This window comes from Girardinichthys multiradiatus, chromosome 8, assembly GCF_021462225.1.
Source record: "Girardinichthys multiradiatus isolate DD_20200921_A chromosome 8, DD_fGirMul_XY1, whole genome shotgun sequence".
Taxonomy (NCBI): domain Eukaryota; kingdom Metazoa; phylum Chordata; class Actinopteri; order Cyprinodontiformes; family Goodeidae; genus Girardinichthys; species Girardinichthys multiradiatus.
Genome location: NC_061801.1, coordinates 25,230,087 through 25,249,748, shown reverse-complemented (window position 1 = coordinate 25,249,748; position 19,662 = coordinate 25,230,087). Strand labels below are relative to the sequence as shown.

Sequence of the window (19,662 nt, the reverse complement as noted above, 5' to 3'; positions counted from 1 at the left end):
ATCTATTACTTGTGTGATTTTTTTCTTTTGTTATTGTTCTATAATGTAATCTTATTACACATTTTAAAGTCATATCCTGATAACGATGTAACTTTTATCCTATACTCACTACAGACCCCTAGGCACCAGTTGTTTACTCACACTTGTCTGGTGATTTGTTCTCAGCAGTTTAATCTGTGTGTTTTGAATGTGTTACTACAGTGACTTGCGAAAGTATTCGCCCCCCTTGAACTTTTCAACCTTTTGCCACATTTCAGGCTTCAGACATAAAGATATAAAATTCTAATGTTTTGTGAAGAATCAACAACAAATGAAATTTATTGGATGTGTCAAACTTTTTTAACAAATAAAAAACTGAAAAGTGGGGCGTGCAATATTATTCGGCCCCTTTACTTTCAGTGCAGCAAACTCACTCCAGAAGTTCAGTGAGGATCTCTGAATGATCCAATGTTGTCCCAAATGACTGATTATGATAAATAGAATCCACCTGTGTGTAATCAAGTCTCCATATAAATGCACCTGCTCTGTGATAGTCTCAAGGTTCTGTTCAAAGCCCAGAGAGCATCATGAAGACCAAGGAACACACCAGGCAGGTCTGAGATACTGTTGTGGAGAAGTTTAAAGCCGGATTTGGATACAAAAACATTTCCCAAGCTTTAAACATCCCAAGGAGCACTGTGCAAGCAATCATTTTGAAATGGAAGGAGTATCAGACCACTGCAAATCTACCAAGACCCGGCCGTCCCTCTAAACTTTCATCTCGAACAAGGAGAAGACTGATCAGAGATGCAGCCAAGAGGCCCATGATCACTCTGGATGAACTGCAGAGATCTGCAGCTGAGGTGGGAGAGTCTGTCCATAGGACAACAATCAGTCGTACACTGCACAAATCTGGCCTTTATGGAAGAGTGGCAAGAAGAAAGCCATTTCTCAAAGATATCCATAAAACGTCTCGTTTAAAGTTTGCCACAAGCCACCTGGGAGACACACCAAACATGTGGAAGAAGGTGCTCTGGTTAGATGAAACCAAAATCAAACTGTTTGGCATAAAAGCAACACAGCTCATCACCCTGAACACACCATCCCCACTGTCAAACATGGTGGTGGCAGCATCATGGTTTGGGCCTGCTTTTCGTCAGCAGGGACAGGGAAGATGGTCAAAATTGATGGGAAGATGGATGGGTCCAAATACAGGACCATTCTGGAAGAACACCTGCTGGAGTCTGCAAGAGACCTGAGACTGGGACGGAGATTTATCTTCCAACAAGACAATGATCCAAAACATAAAGCCAAATCTACAATGAAATGGTTCACAAATAAATGTATCCAGGTGTTGGAATGGCCAAGTCAAAGTCCAGACCTGAATCCAATCGAGAATCTGTGGAAAGAGCTGAAGATTGCTGTTCATGAAAGCTCTCCATCCAACCTCACTGAGCTCGAGCTGTTTTGCAAGGAAGAATGAGCAAAAATTTCAGTCTCTCGATGTACAAAACTGATAGAAACATACCCCAAGCGACTTGCAGCTGTAATTGCAGCAAAGGGTGGCGCTACAAAGTATTAACGCAAGGGGGCCGAATAATATTGCACGCCCCACTTTTCAGTTTTTTATGTGTTAAAAAAGTTTGACACATCCAATAAATTTCATTCCACTTCACAATTGTGTCCCACTTGTTGATTCTTCACAAAACATTTGAATTTTATATCTTTACGTTTGAAGCCTGAAATGTGGCAAGAGGTTGAAAAGTTCAAGGGGGCCGAATACTTTCGCAAGGCACTGTAGTTATGGTGTTAGAGTTGTATCCAGATATCAGTGAAAGGGTATCCTATCAGGAGCTGAGGATTATAGAGATGAGGCCCATCCTTTTGAGGCTGATTGAAACAACTAGTGGATTTCGAAATGGGCTTGATAAATTCAAAAGAACACAACATTATAGCTTTTGAAGGTATGTTAAGCAAATTAAATTGTATACAATTGTAATAGTGTGCTGCACGGTGGCGCAGTTGGTAGCACGGTTTGCATGTTCTCCCTGTGCATGCGTGGGTTCTCTCCGGGTACTCCCACAGTACCCACAGGTGTGACTGAGTGTGTGCATGGGTGTTTGTCCAGTGCCTCTCTCCATTGCCCTGCGACTGATGACCTGTCCAGGGTGTACCCCGCCTCCCGCTCGTAGACTAGTGGTAATAGGCACCAGCTTCCCTGCAACCCACTATGAAAGAAGTGTTAGAAAATTGACTGACAATTGTAATAGTTGTTCTTTTATGACTTTATTAAACAGTTGCACTGGTAGGAAATGAAAATTACTTATGTTAAATTTTGATTTCAACTAGAGATCAAATAAGTGCAACCTTAAAGAAACTATAAGAACTTGATGCACACAAAGTGTTGTTTTATTGGTTTCAGTTAACTGGATGAAGCATGAACTTGCCATTTTTCCTCTTGATGGTCTTCAACGGTGATCTTGATAAGCTGATTTAGCTTCCCGTAAAACCAACTCCATGTCCACCAGGTTTAGCTTGAAGAACATAAATACGTATCAGTTCTCTTCAATGTACTAAAGAATTTTAAGAAGGTTTCCAAAATTTTGCAGGAGCCGGTGCAATTTGCTGGGTCCACTCTTCTGTACCTTTTGTATAACACATTACCCAGGTAAAATCTTACCTCAGAAAACTGCCCTGGTGTAAAATGTACGTCTGATACTACCCTGAACCTTACAGGTAAAGCTTTGTGGAAGGAAGGTGCTGAGCATTTTGTCAATATAAGGTTTCAATGTTTTACAGCATTTATCTTCCAAGGTGCAAATAAAAACGATCACAATGCCCAAAGGGTTTTGTTGACAAGTTTTACGTGTGAAAGAAACAAGACCTGTCGCTGCTGCATGTGTAGGGATCTTTGAGGCGTATAAAATAAACAAATGTTAACTTTTAAACGTCTCCTCAGAGTTTGAAGGGATTCGTGGGCATTGTGAAAATAGTTGAAGTTACTGCTGTAGGACAAAGCTTTAGGCCCAGTGTGAGCTCCTATTTGATTAACTGATTAAGGGTTCAGGGTCATTTTGCTCTAGGGGATAAAGGTTCAGGGTGGCAACATGTCTTTTTTTTCCCAGCACTTATGTTTTTGCGAACACGTTTTTAGCAAACCAGTTTAAATACAGGCTGTAATAGTGTTAGTCTCATACCTTTGGAAATTGATACTTAGGTGGTGCTGGTGTTTTGTCCCATCCAACATCTTCAATGGTCCCACATTTTGCTACTCCATCCACCCAAAAGCCTTCATAAACCAGGGCTTTATCAGAATAATAGAACTTTCCATCACCGTTCCTCTTCCCATCTCGCCAGGAGCCCTCGTACCAGTTTCCATTGGCTAAAGGAAATGTGGGATAAACCCAATTAGACATATTGGAGCCCAACTTTTTTTATTTGAACGTATGAAAAGAAATATTCTCCTACAAAATCTAATGATTCCTTGGCCATGACTCTTATGTTTCATCCATTCTCCCTCATAGATGTCTCCATTTTCATAGTACATCCTTCCCCAGCCACTACGTTGGTCCTCATTCCACTCCCCCTCATAGACTGCTGAGCTGTTGTAGAAGTATGTCCCATACCCCTGAAAAGATAAAATAAATGACAATCCGAGCATACTGTATGTGTTGACAGTCCAAGATTAAGATAATATATAATGCATACATGCTTTTTTCCATTTTTCCATCCACCACTGTACTTCCTTGTGTACTCCTTTGATCCTGGGATTTGCACACTGTAGGTGCCATAACCATCACGTTTTCCAGATTTCCACTCTCCATCATAAATGGCACCAACTTTCTTCCAAACCTGAATTCCCCTTCCTTAACATTTTTTAAAAGTCAGTTATCAAACATTTCAGCTTGCAAAGAATTTAGTTAAATATTGGGTATTAACAAACTTGTGAGTTTAGTTGAGGTTAATAAAAAGTGTTATCTGACCATGCTTCTCATCCTCCAGCCACTCTCCAGTGTATTCATTTCCACTGACAGAGTAAACTGTGTGTCGCAGTCCACATCTCTGGGATTTAAGGTCCTTCTGTACGGAAGTTGGGAGACTTTTCTTAAATGACTTAAAAAATGGCATGACTTGGAAGGATTGTGGTGAAAAGCCTGTGAGAAGAAAGAAAACATTTTAAACATTTAAGATCAATCACTGTCCATTGATTTCCAATGACTCAATATTTTTGCTTTTTAATACAAAGAAACAGCAAGATCATCATTTTGAGGGAATTTGAAGCCTATTACTCTACACAGAATAGTTTCAAAACTGTGGGATGCCAGTGGGTTTTCTCACATGTACTGCTTGACGGGATATTGCAGACTTTTTGTAGTAAGGTTTTGTTAAGTAGAAAGATGTCATATTAAAGGGAAATGCTTACAGCTAATCAAAAAACCCTACATTGTATGTGATTTAAAAAAATTAAAACAACTCAGACTGAATATATTTATATCCCTTGGGCACAACTCTGGCAGATCTTAACAGTCTACATTTTTAGAGAGGACTGTTATTAAGTTCTTTGCAGTTTTCTCAGCCAAACATCTATGTTACAACACCAAAAAAATACCAATCCACCTGAGTAGCTGATCTGCCTGAGTAGTCCACCAGGATAATAGCAAAACAACTACAAGACCTTGAAAAACACAGGAAAACACCATGTTCTTTGAAACAATGACAGCTTGATGCAAAATCCCAAGGTTTATCCCACTCTATGCACATGTAGAAAGGACAGAGGAATCACAGTCGATGAAGGTCAGCAGCTTCAAACATATGTAACCTTAGTGCGGGAACACAGAAGATCTACGGATGAGAAAACAGCCACAAACCTAATAACACTCTCATGTGAAAAAGTAAATATATATCTGTAAATGTGATGCTTAATCTCATGGAGATAAACATTTTCAATTTGAGTTGTTTTAAAATGTTAAAATGAGTTAAAACAGGGACATATGATTAGTTGTTAACCTTTCATTCTCTGAGGATTTATTCGCTTTTCTACAAACTCACTGTAATTTTACATGTTTCTACAATAATGGGGGAACTATTACTGATAATTACTCCGCAGAACCCCAGTTCAAAAATCCAAACCATCCCTTCAAGTTCTGTACAGTGAAACCAATGTCAGAACTTTGATTTGCTGAAACGTTATTTCTCCTTTGCAATTCTCGTAAGATTTAGTTCAAGAAAATATAATAAATAAATTAATTATGTCGTTGCATGATATTCTAATACACATGCAGCAAAAATGACCAAACCATGATACTACCACTGCTGTGTTTTCATAAACTGAATAACGTTCTCAAGCTAAAAGGGCTCTTTCTTTTTCTACCAAAAATAGTATGATTAACCAAAAGTAAACTCATATCTGGTTACCACTAAATATTTTGTAAGTAAACTTTTTTCTGTACAAAATCACCAAGAAATCTGGAAATGGGCAATTAATGATATTTGGGGACACATTTTCTTAAAAACGTGAAATTACTGTAAAACATCGTCCAGATATGAACTTAAATAAAAGTATTTGTACCTTTGCAATGTATCCAAGCGGATGACTTATATGCACTCAATCCGCTTGGGAATTTAGGCCGTTTAGTTCCTGAAAATATTAAGAAACCTCAAGCTATCTTAACTTCTTCCGAAAAACAACAAACCAGTTGCGTTTGTTGTATCATAGCAACAGTAAAGTGCACTGTGATTGGTGAACAGCGGATTTATTAAAACCCCGAATTAAATAGAATTGTAAGTAAACCTGCCAGTTCTTTATCATATTTTAAGAACTTGAATAAAAATGAGGAAGGCTTTTGTTGACTTTGAGCGGGTTCAGCAGCGGTTCAGCCACAACGCTTAATTTAACAGTTGGCTGTGCGCATGCGCCTTGCAGCACCAAGAAGCGGTCGTTGGGAGCAGTGGGTCCGCTTTAGGACGAGCCAGTCGGAGTGGAACCTTGTGGAAGTGTCCCCTTCCCGTCATATTCTGTTCTACCACGATGTCCAAACCCACTTTCCAGGCAGAATGGGAGGAAATCGAAAAGGAATACCAACAATTACAGGTGACGGGACTCGCTTAAACGAGTGTTTTCTTATTTTCATGTGTACCGTGTGCCGTGGATGTCACTGACAGATACTGTGTAGCGGGAGGCTTTGGTACTCTGCTGTTCGCCATTCATTCTCGGTTCAGACTTAACGCTCCATTTAGCCTTCAGCGCTGCTGTATCCAGCTCCAACTAAGCTGCGAACTGTGTTTAACCATGAATTTAGTGTAGTGTATCATCCTTGTTTTGTAGCGGCTAGCGTTAGCAGCAGGTTACTTGACATTTTCCCTTGCCGCCGCTAAAGAGGAGCTATAGTACAGCTGAATCCTTCAGTCTGATATGGTGTGCTGGTATTGATTGCACAATTGCTACCAAAGTTACGTAAAGGTCGTGCAAGGTGTTTTTTGTTCAAGTTTTTCGCTTTGGTAAACTGTAATAGCCTCTAACTCCCACCCTCTGTCATTAGGTATCAGGCTAGCTCACCTTGGCTACAGTTGGCTAACTTGAAACAACTCATGAGCAGATGATGCCATTGCGGTGAGGCATCATGAGGGGCATGCAAGTTAACTTAGACGTGGATCAGCAATATCATGAAAGTTTGACATCTGGAGCTGCTCTTTAGAGAAGGAAATCGTGGCAGTGACGGTGATGGTCAGCTGTTCAGGGATTTCCCTAATTAATGCTTACTGCTAAGTAGTCTTCTTTCAGTCTATTGTAGACTTGAAGAAACTTGTTCAGGTACATCATCAGTAGAGTAAACGCATTAAGAACATGCCACGATTTCCTTCTCTAAAGAGCAGCTCCAGATGTCAAACTTTCATGATATTGCAGATCCACGTCTAAGTTAACTTGCATGCCCCTCATGATGCCTCACCGCAATGGCATCATCTGCTCATGAGTTGTTTCAAGTTAGCCAACTGTAGCAGTATTAAAGGCATGTAGGAAGGAGGCATAGCTGTATCTATCTCCTAAATGTAGCCACTTCTTCAGTTAAGGCTTTTTTATGTAAAGCCAGATGATCATGCTATACATAACTTTAATTAAACAAAATATCTTTGTTAAAAGTATCCTATTGAATCTGCCTTCTCTGTCCTTGCCCTTTCACAACTCACCAAATGTCAAATCCCTGCCTCAGATCTTAAACCTGTGCTTGCTCTTCAGACCCCTAAGACATACCTAAATAAATTAGTTGGATGCATTAATAATCAATGAAATGACAGTTAAATGTTTCTTGAAAAGAAGAACATGGATTTTCATGTGAAAATAGAAATGCGGGTCAGTTTAGCCATGTTTACCTCTCAAGAGGTGAAAAGGCCACCATCATGTTTTGCAAGTATGAACTTTCTAATGAAACATCGTATTTCTTTTTCTGCTTTGACTAATACAAGGCAACAACTTTATTGTCCAGTTTTTTGTTTTTTTTTTGTGAAAATGTTTTCATGGTGATATGTTTTAATTGGGTTTTATTGCATATTTCTATAGTCATGTTTTTATTATTGCTATTGTTGCCATGATACAGCCATTGTAAAACCTAAACTAGTACTAAATTTGCCCAGCTAATGCTGTTGCAGAGACAGGAGTTCAACCTAATGCAACATACCTCACATCTGTCCTACACTTCTTGCCAGTAGTCATCATACCACCTCCTGTACAATATAACCTCAAGTATTGAACTGTTTACATGTAAACTCCTGACTGACCTGAGGTGAGCTGTAGACCTTAAATCGGTCATGTGCTGATCAACAGCTTTAATGTGAGAAAACTGGCATGTGATTTAAAGCACAGACCTCAGGGTGATTAATTACACAAAAGAGATGTGCGTGTGGTTTCTTTTGGTTGCTTTTACAAGAACACGAGTAATCATGAACCCATGCATTTGTTTGCTGACTAAACAAATAGAGAGGTCTTAGCAACATTATTTTTTTTTTTTTTACCATTTCCCCCTTAATAAATACGACTTACATGATTAACGTTTTATTTTAAGATGTTTTATAGCATATAATTATAAGCCGGTTGTTTTGGGGTTCCTTGTGATGAATCCGTAAAAGCTCCGCTTCTGTACTTTATTCATTGTGTGGCACTGGAGATTTAATTCATTAACCCTCAGACAATATAAAATCATATAATTAAATCGCTGTGTGTTCACTTTGTGACCAACAAAACCCTGAGGAGCAAATCAATAAAGAAACAAGACATAAAGGAAAAAAAACACCTTCTTGTAGTAATTAGGTTTGCTTAGGATACAAAGATACAGGCTTTCCTGAAGTCAGCACGCCATCCTGTAGCAGCTTATGTTGTCTGCTGGCATCAATGCATTCAAAGTGGGTGGGTTCTTTGTTTCACCGCTTAATGCAGAGTCATGTCCGCTTTTTGTTCAGACAGAGCTCAAATTAAATGTGTGACAGTGTTCTCTGTTGACAATTTTTATTATATTTTTAAATGATGTTAGCGCTTTGACATTCATGGAAGTGTCTAATTTGACCCATATTTCTGCTTGTTTTATCCACAGGAAACCCATAAAGTATACAGACACAAACTAGAGGAGCTCACCAATCTTCAGGCGACATGCAGCAGCTCCATCAGCAAACAAAGAAAGTCCCTGAAAGACCTGAGGCATAGCTTGAAAAAGTGAGTGGGACAACAGGGACAACATTATGTGTCTGGACTGAATTATCTGTATCTACAGTGCCCTGCAAAGTTTTCAGTCCCTTTTTAAAAATAAAAAATTCACATTTTGTCATGTTACAACTGCAAGCTTCAGCCTAAATACAAGGAAATCCTGGAAGAAACCCAATTAGAGGCTGTAAAAGACTGAAAAGTGGGGCAGAGGTTCACCGTCTAGGCGGACAGCAGCTGTAAACATACAACCAGAGATAAAATGCTGTGGTTTAGATTAAATCATCCACGTCAGAATGGCCCAGTCAAAGTCCAGACCTAATTCCAATTTGAGGATCTGTGGCAAAACTCTCCATCCGGTCAGAATGACAATGAACTACTTTGCAAATAAAGGATTTTTGAATATTTCAGTCTCTAGATTTCCAAGGTTGGTGGAGGCGTACTCCTAAAAACTTGCAGCAAAAAGTGTTTCTGCATAGTATTGAGGTTTGTGGTTATAACGTTAGAAAACACGATGAAGTTCAAAAGATGTGGATACTTTTGCGAGACATGTTGTCGTTCTGATTTCAGTCACAAGAATGGATAAATGTTACTGGGTTATTACCATAACAAAACAATCTTTCCCTCCCACTGGCGTTTTCCTGCTCATCAGCCTTTGCTCTCGTCCTCGCAGGTGTCCACAGACCTGCAACGAAAAACAGCTGAAACTAATAGCAGACATCAAATCACAAATCAAGGATAAAGAACATGTTTTCTTTGATATGGAAGCCTATTTGCCAAAGAAGAATGGGTATGTGCATGTTTTGTTGATATATTTATTTTTTGTTTAGACTATCAGTAACGTGAGAACCGTCTTTGACACATGAAACTGTGCTGACCTGTTTGTGCTGAGAGAGGAGGAAACTTGATGAGCTTTGGGTTTTCTTTCAGGCTGTACCTGAGCTTGGTCCTGGGCAACGTGAATGTGACGCTTCTCAGTAATCAGGCAAAGTATGGAAAACATTTAACATCTAGATGGCTCAAAGATGGAGGAATAGATGTTATGTGCTATTCATCATCATCCTTGTTTCATTTATAAAGATTTGCCTACAAAGACGAGTACGAGAAGTTCAAGCTTTATATGACAATAATCTTGATGTTTGGAGCCATAACTTGCCTCTTTTTTCTTAACTACCGGTAAGGTAACATTTCCTCTGAAAGAACTAGTCTTACAGTTAAGGTTTTCTTAAACTGTTTTGTCATTCAATCTTCAGAGTCACTGATGAAATCTTTAACTTTTTGCTGGTCTGGTACTACTGCACTTTGACTATAAGGGAAAGCATCCTCATCAGCAATGGTTCCAGGTGAGTTTTGACACTGATCTCAGAAGGATTCCTACATTTGGATTTAAAAAATATTGAAGCTGTCTTTGTTCTCCATCCACTTTCCTGCCAACTTCAGGATCAAAGGCTGGTGGGTGTCTCACCATTATGTGTCCACTTTTCTGTCTGGTGTTATGCTTACCTGGTGAGAGACCTGTTCAACATGTTATTCAATAACACATAAAAAATGCTACAGCATGTTTCTGTTTGTTTATCACTATATTGTTTTCACAGGCCGGAGGGACAAATGTATCAGATGTTTCGAAGCCAGTTCCTTGCGTTCTCCATTTATCAGAGTAAGTCTTGTGGTTGCTTATCTAGACGGCAGCTGTATCCGCTTTAAAAGAGGCAAAAAAAGCCTTTCTTCTCACTTTACATGTCTGTATAGCTAAAAGCACAATGTGCAATGCTGTGGAGAAGGATACAGTGAGATATTGAAGTTACTTTGTTTAACAAAGTTTAATACTAGACAAATAAATGTGCGTAAATACGAAGGGCAGATGTCAATCACAATTTCATTTATTAGATCTGGAAAGCCATTTCTAATGCCTTGGGACTCCAGTGTGCCTCAGTGAGTTCCCAGGAGTGGTGAGCCTACTAAAACTACACCAAGGGCGCATTGACTTATCCAGTTCCAAGTTGGAAACCACTGCTGACAAAAATTAGCACAAAGACCTGTCCCACATGTCCCCCAAAACAGCCTGATGATCCACAATTCTTTTGGGGGAAAAAATTGGATACAAAAGTAGAACATTTTGGAAGGTCCAGCCTTAAATGTGATTTGAGATGCTGTAGCAGGCTGTTAATGCTCGAAAAACCCACCAACGTGGCTAAAACAATTCTGCAAAGAGGAGCGGGCCAGACTTTTTTTTTTAAAGAGATGTTAAAGCCTGATTGCCAATAATCACAGACAATTGATGGCAGCTGTTGTGGTCAAGGTTTACATAACCATTTATTACATTTATTCCCTTTTCGCATAGGGCCAGGCAGCTTTTTGGCTTTTAGAAATTTAACATGACTAAACAAAAGAAATCTGTAAGCAGACAAACACTTATGCAAGCACTGTAGTTATTTTTCTCTTGTGTTTTTGTAGTGGTTCAGAACATTCATACAAACATCTCAACACAGCCAGAACCATTCAAATAAATCTAATGTTACTGCGTTACAGTACGAACTTTAAAAAGCATGTTGATAAACATAGTTCGTTTCAGAGGGAAAAGCAAAGATCCAGTAAAACTAACCATTATGACTGGTATGTTTGTTTTATTTTTGCATGGCAGCATATTTGTAGATAATTGCAATGTGTTCAGCTAACTCAAGATTGGTAGCACCAGCATGAGCGGTTGGCTGACATTACATCATTTAACACGTTCCCTGCACAGGGGGGTGTTATAAATCAGCTGTAGAAAAACAATGGTTTCACGTTATTCCTCAATGAAGGGCTGCAACTAAACGTTTCAGCTTTTAACACACTGTCCTCTTACAAGTACAACAAATTCAGTGAAATAGGAAATGTTGAGCTTAGAGCGTCAACTTATTATTTCAGCTGATTTAATTAATTAAACATATAATCATTTTCTTCTCCCGGTGGTTTTTTTAGCCAGAGAGAAGAACTTTTAAGCAGAGATCGATCAGACGGAGATCTGAATCTGCCAATTTTTCCTGATCTGTATTTTGTTCTATTTAAATGCATCAAAACTAGGAACGCATGGCATTTTTGTCTATAAATACATAAACCAACTACTTTGATTCACTTTTTTAATGTTGTTTAATAAAATTCAGATAAAAGTTGGGAACAAAAAACTACGATAAATTGGTTTTGGCCAGGGAAAGCCTGATCAGTACATCTCTATTGGGATTTAGATTACACCTTATCCTCATTTCTCCTATTCCATTCTCACTGTTCTCCCAAAGCAAGTAACGGTATTAAATTTGCCCTTTAGGGCTATTTCAATTGTAAATTCAACATGCAAGATAAAAATTCAGCACTGGCCATTTAAAACTTTAGCTTAGCCCTAAATTCCAATGTACGTATGTTGATCAATGGGCTAAATAAGCTTTAAATGAATAAGATTGAGGCTGTTTTGAAAATTTCTTATCCAAGCTTGGAGAATACAATGTATTGCACACCAGTGGTTAAAATCATTACTTAATAAAACACATGCAGATTCATTATACGGTAACTCTTTAGTCTCAGATGATCGGTCAGATTTTTGAAAATACATTTTATTTGAATAATGCGCATAATTTTAGCGTTTAAAGTCTCAAATGGTTGGATTTCTTTTCTAATGATATATATATATATATATATATATATATATATATATTAATGCTTTGTAATATTTTCTATCTGCAGAACTATTTCTTTTGTAAATTGTCTATCTTATCCATTTATCATGTTTCTAATGTGTTATAATCCTGTAATTAAATTGCAATCATTTCACAATTTTAGGCTTTGTTCAGTTCCTCCAGTATTACTACCAGAGCGGCTGCTTATACAGGCTGCGGGCTTTAGGAGAGAGAAATCAACTTGACCTCACAGTGGGTGAGTTGTACACTATTTTTGGTGCAAGTCATTTCAATCGTTTGAACCCTGGAGCCATCTGCAACGGCATGTCTAGAAAACTGGGGTAAAGGTGAAGACTGGAAACAGCTGTTGTTGGTCTGTTGGGATCCAGATGTCTGGGAAACTCGAGTGAGGCATCTTCAAGCCATCTCTAATATCAGATTGTTGTCATAAAAATGTAAAGTACTAGTACACTGAGACCTGGAGTATTCTGTGTCACGATAAGGCTACAGTTGTGTTTCTCTTGCAGAAGGATTTCAGTCGTGGATGTGGAGAGGGCTTACTTTTCTTTTGCCTTTTCTGTTTTTTGGCCACGTAAGTCAAACTAGTCTTACCCTTCTGCTTGTATTTAATGTAAAAGGGCCACTTTAACATTGTATTTCAGGGCTTTAAAAGCAGTAGGTGATTTAACAGCAATATGTGTTATGCTGCAACACATTTTGTGTTTGTAGGCATTGTTTGTTCTGATGCAGGGTCTTACGTGCAAACTTTAAATGAAAAATTACTTAGGCCACTTTGCTCTGCAAAGTCAATATAAAAGGCGACGCTTCTTCTGTTTGCAGTTTTGGCAGCTCTATAACTCTGTGACCCTGTTTCGCTTGGCCAGACATGATGACTGCAAGGAGTGGCAGGTAAGGATACGGTTGATAGATGCAGTCGTTCAACGTCAAAAGAAACAATAGTTTCTAGAAAGAAACAATTTCAAGTGTTTTTATTTGAAACATCAGTGTAAATTCTTTGTCTGAAACAATAAAACTCAGATTTTTTGGGGCACAGTTAGAGCTTTAAATACGGGCTTTGTTTTTATATTTAATAAAGCAGGTTTGGGGAAAAGGCATCTACATGTGTTGCATATTGTTTTGATGACTATCACTAACTATGCAAAGAACTTTTATTTTGTAGAAAACTCCTTTTGTGTGTTGCAATACAATTTAAAGTTAGAAATGTCTGAATTAATGCTTTTGTGTATTTTTTTTATTTTTGTCAACAATACTAATTAGTAATTTAGGAAAATAATCCCATATTTACACTTGGAACTTCACTAGCTTTACAATGCAGAAATGTGTAAAAATGCAACATTTCTTTTTTTCTTTTTTCTTTTTTTGTGCTTTTGATAAGACTTGTCGGCTCTTAGCTTACAGTACTTCGGTGTGGTTCCAGTTACTCATGTTCAGGCAAAATCCCAAAGGTTTTTGTTCTGCTTCATACACATGACTTTGCACATCATAAAATTTAGTAACTACTTTACTGCAATGTCATTGTATAGGGTGAGAAACACTTATTGGGAAAACTCAGATTTGTTTGATCAGCAAAATAATATGCAATACCTATAATACAGTTTGCAAGCTGTGCACACTGATAGACTGTCATGTTAAAAAAAAATGACCCATGCAAATTGTAGCTGCACTACTTGCTGGCTAGCACTATGGGTGCAGGTGTGATAAAATCATGGACTACATCAACAATGAGTCAGGAGTTTAGTTTAACCAAGGACTCGCATGCTGCTCATTTAAAAGTGGTTTGACCGGAACCCTGGTCTTATACTTGAGATCATATCTGAACATCCCTATTTAAAGAGGCTGAGAACCTAGATTTGGATTTGTATTCATGGCACAGCAAAGTCTGGCATCTCATTGTTCAACACACTATTATAATAATATTAATAAAAATATTAATGTGAAATAAGGTTACCATACTAGCATTCTTACAGGGTCATGTTGTGTTTCTACATTCAGAGTAGAAAACAAAATCTCAAATGATATGGATGATTATCTGAAAATTTATCATTTTAATAATGTTCGGCTTAGTGTGTGATAATAAAACAGAAATGCACTGACAAAATTTTGGAGGGAAATGCTGCTTTGAGGTCAACATGGTAGATATTTTGCATTTATCGTAGTGTTAAAAATGGCGGGGTGTAGCGGTAGAGCAAGCACCCCGTATACGGAGGCTATGGTCCTGGGTTCAAGTCCCGACCTTGAGACCTTTGCTGCATGTCTTTCCCCTTCTCTCTCTGTCCGTTTCCTCTCTGGTAACTGTCAATTAGAGGCCAATAATGCTAAAAATAAATACATCAAAATAAAGTGTTGAAAATGATTTCTAGTTTAACTTTGGTTTCTGCGCATGCATCACTGTTTTCCTTGAATTGAAATAAATCTTCTTTCCTTGCTTTCAGATATTTATGCTGGCACTGACGTTTCTCGTCCTGTTCCTGGGAAACTTTCTTACAACATTAAAAGTCGTCCACCAAAAGGTTCAAAAGAAGGAGAAGGACATCTAAAAGCAGTGACTGAGAACAAGTTCAGTGAAACTTCTCTGATCCGTCGAAGGTCTAGTAATCATGAGTTAAACACGCACAATCGCTTAACGGACTGACCCATAATGATCAAGCTGAGAGGGGACAGAGCTGAAGCTTTTCTCAGGCTTCAACAGCAGCACCAGCTTCCAGCCAAAGTATCCAGCTGACAGGTTCTTACTTTACAGTAACTCGATGTTGCTGTGAAACAGTGTGGATGAACACCAAGCAGGATGAAGAGTAACTTGCTTTATTCTGTCTATATGTATATATATGTTGTAGAAAGAATGCATTTCTATGGATTTGTCCATGAGTTGCAGAGCGTCTTTGCTCAAGTCATTATGCAAGGACAGGTAGCAGAACAGAACGTTTACCTTTTGAACACTTGAACGTCTGCCATACTTCTGTGAAGTAGTACTGGTCAAACTGGCGCTGGCTCATTTTTTTTTTTTGACATTTCAGTCGTTGAACTTTTTTTTTTTTTTTTTTGATGAGATGTTTTAAACCCACTGTCATGCCACTTCACAGCTAACCAGTACAAACTTCTAGTCCACGACTGGGACTGGACTGGCTGTAACAGTTACAGAGAGGAGGAGGGGACTACACTGGTGTACTTTGATCTATCTACTGGTGAAGGGAGTTTTTGTTTTGTCAGAAAACTTCCACAAAAAGGGAATTCGGCACTTGTTAAAAAACAAAAACTTTTTGGTGCAACTTGTGAAACCACAAGATGCACATAAAAATGTAGCATGTGATTTCCTTAAATATTTCTTACAGAAACGTAACCTGTTTTATATAAACACTTTACTTTTTACATCGTATCATTTTATGAAGAAAATAACAAACGTTTAACTGATGGTCTTATTTTGAAGAGAAAAGAAGCATCAAGATAACTGATCACTTTAAATCAAGCTGAAAATGCATTCGAGTCCTGACAGAGTTTTGGGATCTTTTGTTACATGATGTTGTACAAATGATCAAATGCTGCTGTTTGTGCTGCTACTCTCATTACTTCAGCAAAGAGTACTGTTATTTTCATTTCTTATCAGCATACCACTATACTGTAATTGTACACATTGTTTCAATTTTGTATCAGATTATTCACTGTAATGTCGTTTACACCTATTTTTAATCTGTTTGATGTTTCAAAATGCAGGTGTCTAATGCCTTATTCTCCTCAGAAAAACAAAACTTCTATATTATTTTTGAAAATGCCAGCATTTTGCCGATTCTTGCGACAAAATAGTTCCTTCAGAGAATCGCTGCATTTATGAGTCTCCTTTATTGAGGGGGAAATTGAAGTGGTTACATATTTATGTTAAAGCTGCCATAATGCACAAATAATGTCTTTATTTCATAATGTTGCTGTTCATTTCAAAACTGCATCAGGTGCCAGGACGGTGGTCAGTAACAGGGGCAGGCGCCAGTTTCTTTAACCTGTTGTATACAAAGAAAACCCATGCTTCATTAAACACAAATATGCAACTGTTTCCTGCGAACTCCCAGAGAATACCTGCATTTACTTTAACATTAAAATATTGACTCAAATGTTGCAACTGTTAACACTATTTAAAGTGCTTATTTATTTTCTGCCTCTGGTGGGCGCTGTTGGAAAAGTTAAAAATCCTCCTGTAGCTTTATGTCGTTACGCTGCTAGCTAACCAGTGCTACCTTTAAAGCTACAGTATCCATTATACATTGATGGCCAACTATTTTATCCAGGATTATTTTGTCTACTAATGTCAGATCAAGAACTGCTTAATTTTCATTAATAAATAGTTAAAGACAACTTGGTGCAATTGCAGTGAAAAATACTGTCAGAAGGAAAAAAAATAACACTTTAAAAGTATGAAATGCTTACAGGAAGTTTGTTGTATGCTATGTTAGAAAATGTCATTGCAACTTGCAAAACTGCCCTTCCTGTTGCAGCAGTAGTCATTTGTGTTGCACTGTTGAATCATCAGGGTTTATTTTCCTTCATAATTATGTAGGGCACAAAGTATATTTGGCATCTCGGTGTCCAAATCCATTGAGTCTAAAAACTGATCCTCGTATATTTGACTGCGAGACTGGGATCCTGAAAGTCTTTATCTTCACAGAACAACACATTTCTTCTTCCTCTTGTGGTTCCTCTGTTTTCGGTTGAAGGCCAGAGCTCTCTGTGTTGCCTCCCTGAAAACATCCTCCACGTTCTCCTGATATTTAGCTGAACACTCAAGGTAGAGGTCTGCGTTCAGCTGCTGCCGGGTGTCCTCGCCCTAGGTCAAGACACACCAAGAGCTTACACTGTATGACTGATACCATACATGCCAACATGCAAATAAAAATGAGCAATTGGGACATGATTGATATAAATGTGGTTTATATGTTTGCTTTGGTTGCTTTCTCTTTGATGTTGCAGTGTGCCTCCTGCAACCTCGTTGAAAACGTTCTGTCTTAAAAATGAGTAAATGCTGATACCCTTTTTACCTGTATGTAAGTGATGGGAGCCAGGTTCATGGCCTTCAGCTTCCTTGCACACTCTTTATCCTTCCTGAGGTCAGTTTTGCAGCCAATCAGGACCACCGGTTTGTCTCCACAGAAGTGCTTCACCTCTGGGTACCACTAGATAAACATGAGATTTGAAAGTCTCATTCAGTAGTGAAAATCTGAGATGTCTGATTGCATTAACTGTGTTTGTTTTTGCACCACTAAACAATCAGTAGGTGGGGTGTAAACGTCCATAGTTCTTGAGTTAATCACAGCAAAAATAATGCAGCTAACTCAAACATCCCATTTTCTATTAATCATTGCCAAACCAAACCTGAAACTCCACTTTTGCACAAAGAATCATTTTCTTTTAAGTTGTGTCACATGTATAACTTGACAGGATGCATGCCAGAGGTTTGTACCTTGGTCAGGACGTTTTCGTAGCTGGTGGGGTTGGTGACATCAAAGCAGACAAAAATCAGATTAGCGTCTTGGTATGAAAGCGGCCTCAGTCTGTCATAGTCTTCTTGTCCTGGTGGAAAAAAAGCACAAGTTATGGGTGGAAAAAAAAAATTATAGTAGAAGCCATGCATGTTAATATGCAATAGTAATTCTCCCTTAAGGAATGAATATACCAACATGATGTATGTTAAAAAGCTATGGGTAAAGACATTAAACCACATCCTGAATATAGCTTCCCTCTCTACAGATGCAGGGCGTCCTGCCAAAAGATAAGCTTCAAACTGTCATGACTTTTCTGAAATGGAAACATTTCAGTAATGTTAATTTTGAATGACTATTAAAGGAGCCTGTAGAAACATGCCCACTTTATGTCAGGGTAGTTCTCAAATGAGTACCACAGTTTTAGGAACATTGCCGTGAAGAAATGCCGCATCTCATTAAAGGAAACAAGTATAACATGTTTGCTACATCAGATAAGCAAAAAAACAGAAACTGAAAACTCAAAATAAAGCCAGTTTCTGATCTTTGGGTCAAAATATAAAGTATGTGGCAGTTTTTTAAGAGAACACTAAAGCTCAGTACACATTTTGACATAGAAGCATTAAAAACCAAACCAGTATCCTTCAAATATCACTCAAACAGAAATAATCCTCACTAGCATATAGTGTTTCTTGGAGTACGCCCTTGGTATGAGTACTTTATAAAATTCAGATTTTTTTAAGTCATTTTTGAAGTTTTAGAGAAAACAGCCTGCATCTTAAATTGGTATTTCATTAAGGGTCCAAAATGTCTGGTTGGTAGTTAAACAGTTGTCAGTTCCTGGAAAACAAGGATTTTTAACGTAAATCTACCTATTCTACAATCGCAACATTGGTCACTGTCCTAACTATTCAGTGACCACTAAAGTTTAACGGCTACAAGTTGATTTTATTAAAAAAAAGAAAACTTTGAAATGTTTAGCCCCCCTGATAAGATGTCATAATTGCTAACTCTAGGTCAGGATAAGCCCCTATTTACCAGCACTGTGTGGACAAGTTGTGAGACGGATCAGTTCAAGACATTCTGACCTTTTGTGTGATGTGGAATGTGTTGTGCCGAGAGTGAAAACTGGGTGAGTTTTCAGTTTTCAATAAGGAAGTGATTTTTCTCTTACCGGCTGTGTCATACAGGTTGAGTTTAATCTCTTTTCCTCCAAGAGAAATGGTTGTGACATACTTTTCAAACACAGATGGAGCATATTTCTGTTTAGAAAAACAAGAAGGAAGATTTGTCTAAGTGATTGAATATTTAATATCAACTTTAGATCACCTAAAGTTTTGTTTTTACAGTATATCTTTCACATTTATCCTCTAAAGTGATTTCTGTATAATAAAGTCTCAATGGGAGCTCTTCTTACCTCTGGAAAATCACCTTTGGCATAAACCATCAGAAGAGATGTTTTCCCACAGCCTCCATCTCCCACAATCACAATTTTAAGTTCTTCTACCTTTTTTATGGTACTGCTGCCGGGTCCGGCACCGTTTTGTGTCATTTTCTGTTCCCTCGAAACAGTCAAATAGGTGCCAAATAGGTGCCAGGCAGTACGAGGTAGAAGGTATTTCCTCCAGATTTTTGGTGAGAGATTTTGTAAAACCAGGTAAGTCTACATTTGGATCAGGCTGTGATCATGTAGAGACAGGAACAGGCATGTCTGATGGTTTACCAGGTAGTTCAAACAGCTCACCACTTCCTCTTCCTGTCAACATGACGCCATTTCCAACTGTCCCCCTCCTACACTTCTCTCCTGTCCCATCATCAGCCGTGCTCACCCAGAGCTGCAGAAAGCCTGCAGCTGAACTGC

General features: G+C 38.3%; 3 protein-coding genes across 3 annotated transcripts; 1 reads left to right on the top strand and 2 right to left on the bottom strand.

Annotated features, from left to right (window-relative positions):
* Positions 1–2,370: 2,370 nt before the first annotated feature.
* On the bottom strand, positions 2,371–5,704 carry morn3 (MORN repeat containing 3). Its single transcript, XM_047372714.1, has 6 exons — positions 5,549–5,704; positions 3,963–4,133; positions 3,688–3,845; positions 3,448–3,607; positions 3,177–3,361; positions 2,371–2,513 (listed from the first exon to the last, which is right to left on the bottom strand). Exons 2-6 carry the CDS (start codon positions 4,105–4,107, stop codon positions 2,448–2,450), a joined length of 714 nt encoding a protein of 237 aa, XP_047228670.1. The 5' UTR covers positions 4,108–4,133; positions 5,549–5,704; the 3' UTR covers positions 2,371–2,447.
* A 175-nt stretch (positions 5,705–5,879) lies between these two features.
* tmem120b (transmembrane protein 120B) lies at positions 5,880–16,381 on the top strand. Its single transcript, XM_047372713.1, has 12 exons — positions 5,880–6,070; positions 8,562–8,680; positions 9,342–9,458; positions 9,599–9,658; positions 9,749–9,844; positions 9,922–10,011; positions 10,109–10,174; positions 10,264–10,325; positions 12,482–12,574; positions 12,846–12,910; positions 13,159–13,227; positions 14,772–16,381. Exons 1-12 carry the CDS (start codon positions 6,008–6,010, stop codon positions 14,874–14,876), a joined length of 1,005 nt encoding a protein of 334 aa, XP_047228669.1. The 5' UTR covers positions 5,880–6,007; the 3' UTR covers positions 14,877–16,381.
* On the bottom strand, positions 16,155–19,613 carry rhof (ras homolog family member F). Its single transcript, XM_047372716.1, has 5 exons — positions 19,219–19,613; positions 18,976–19,063; positions 17,783–17,892; positions 17,361–17,495; positions 16,155–17,149 (listed from the first exon to the last, which is right to left on the bottom strand). The coding sequence occupies exons 1-5, from the start codon at positions 19,351–19,353 to the stop codon at positions 16,985–16,987; spliced, it is 633 nt and encodes a 210-aa protein (XP_047228672.1). The 5' UTR covers positions 19,354–19,613; the 3' UTR covers positions 16,155–16,984.
* Between the last annotated feature and the right edge of the window lie 49 nt (positions 19,614–19,662).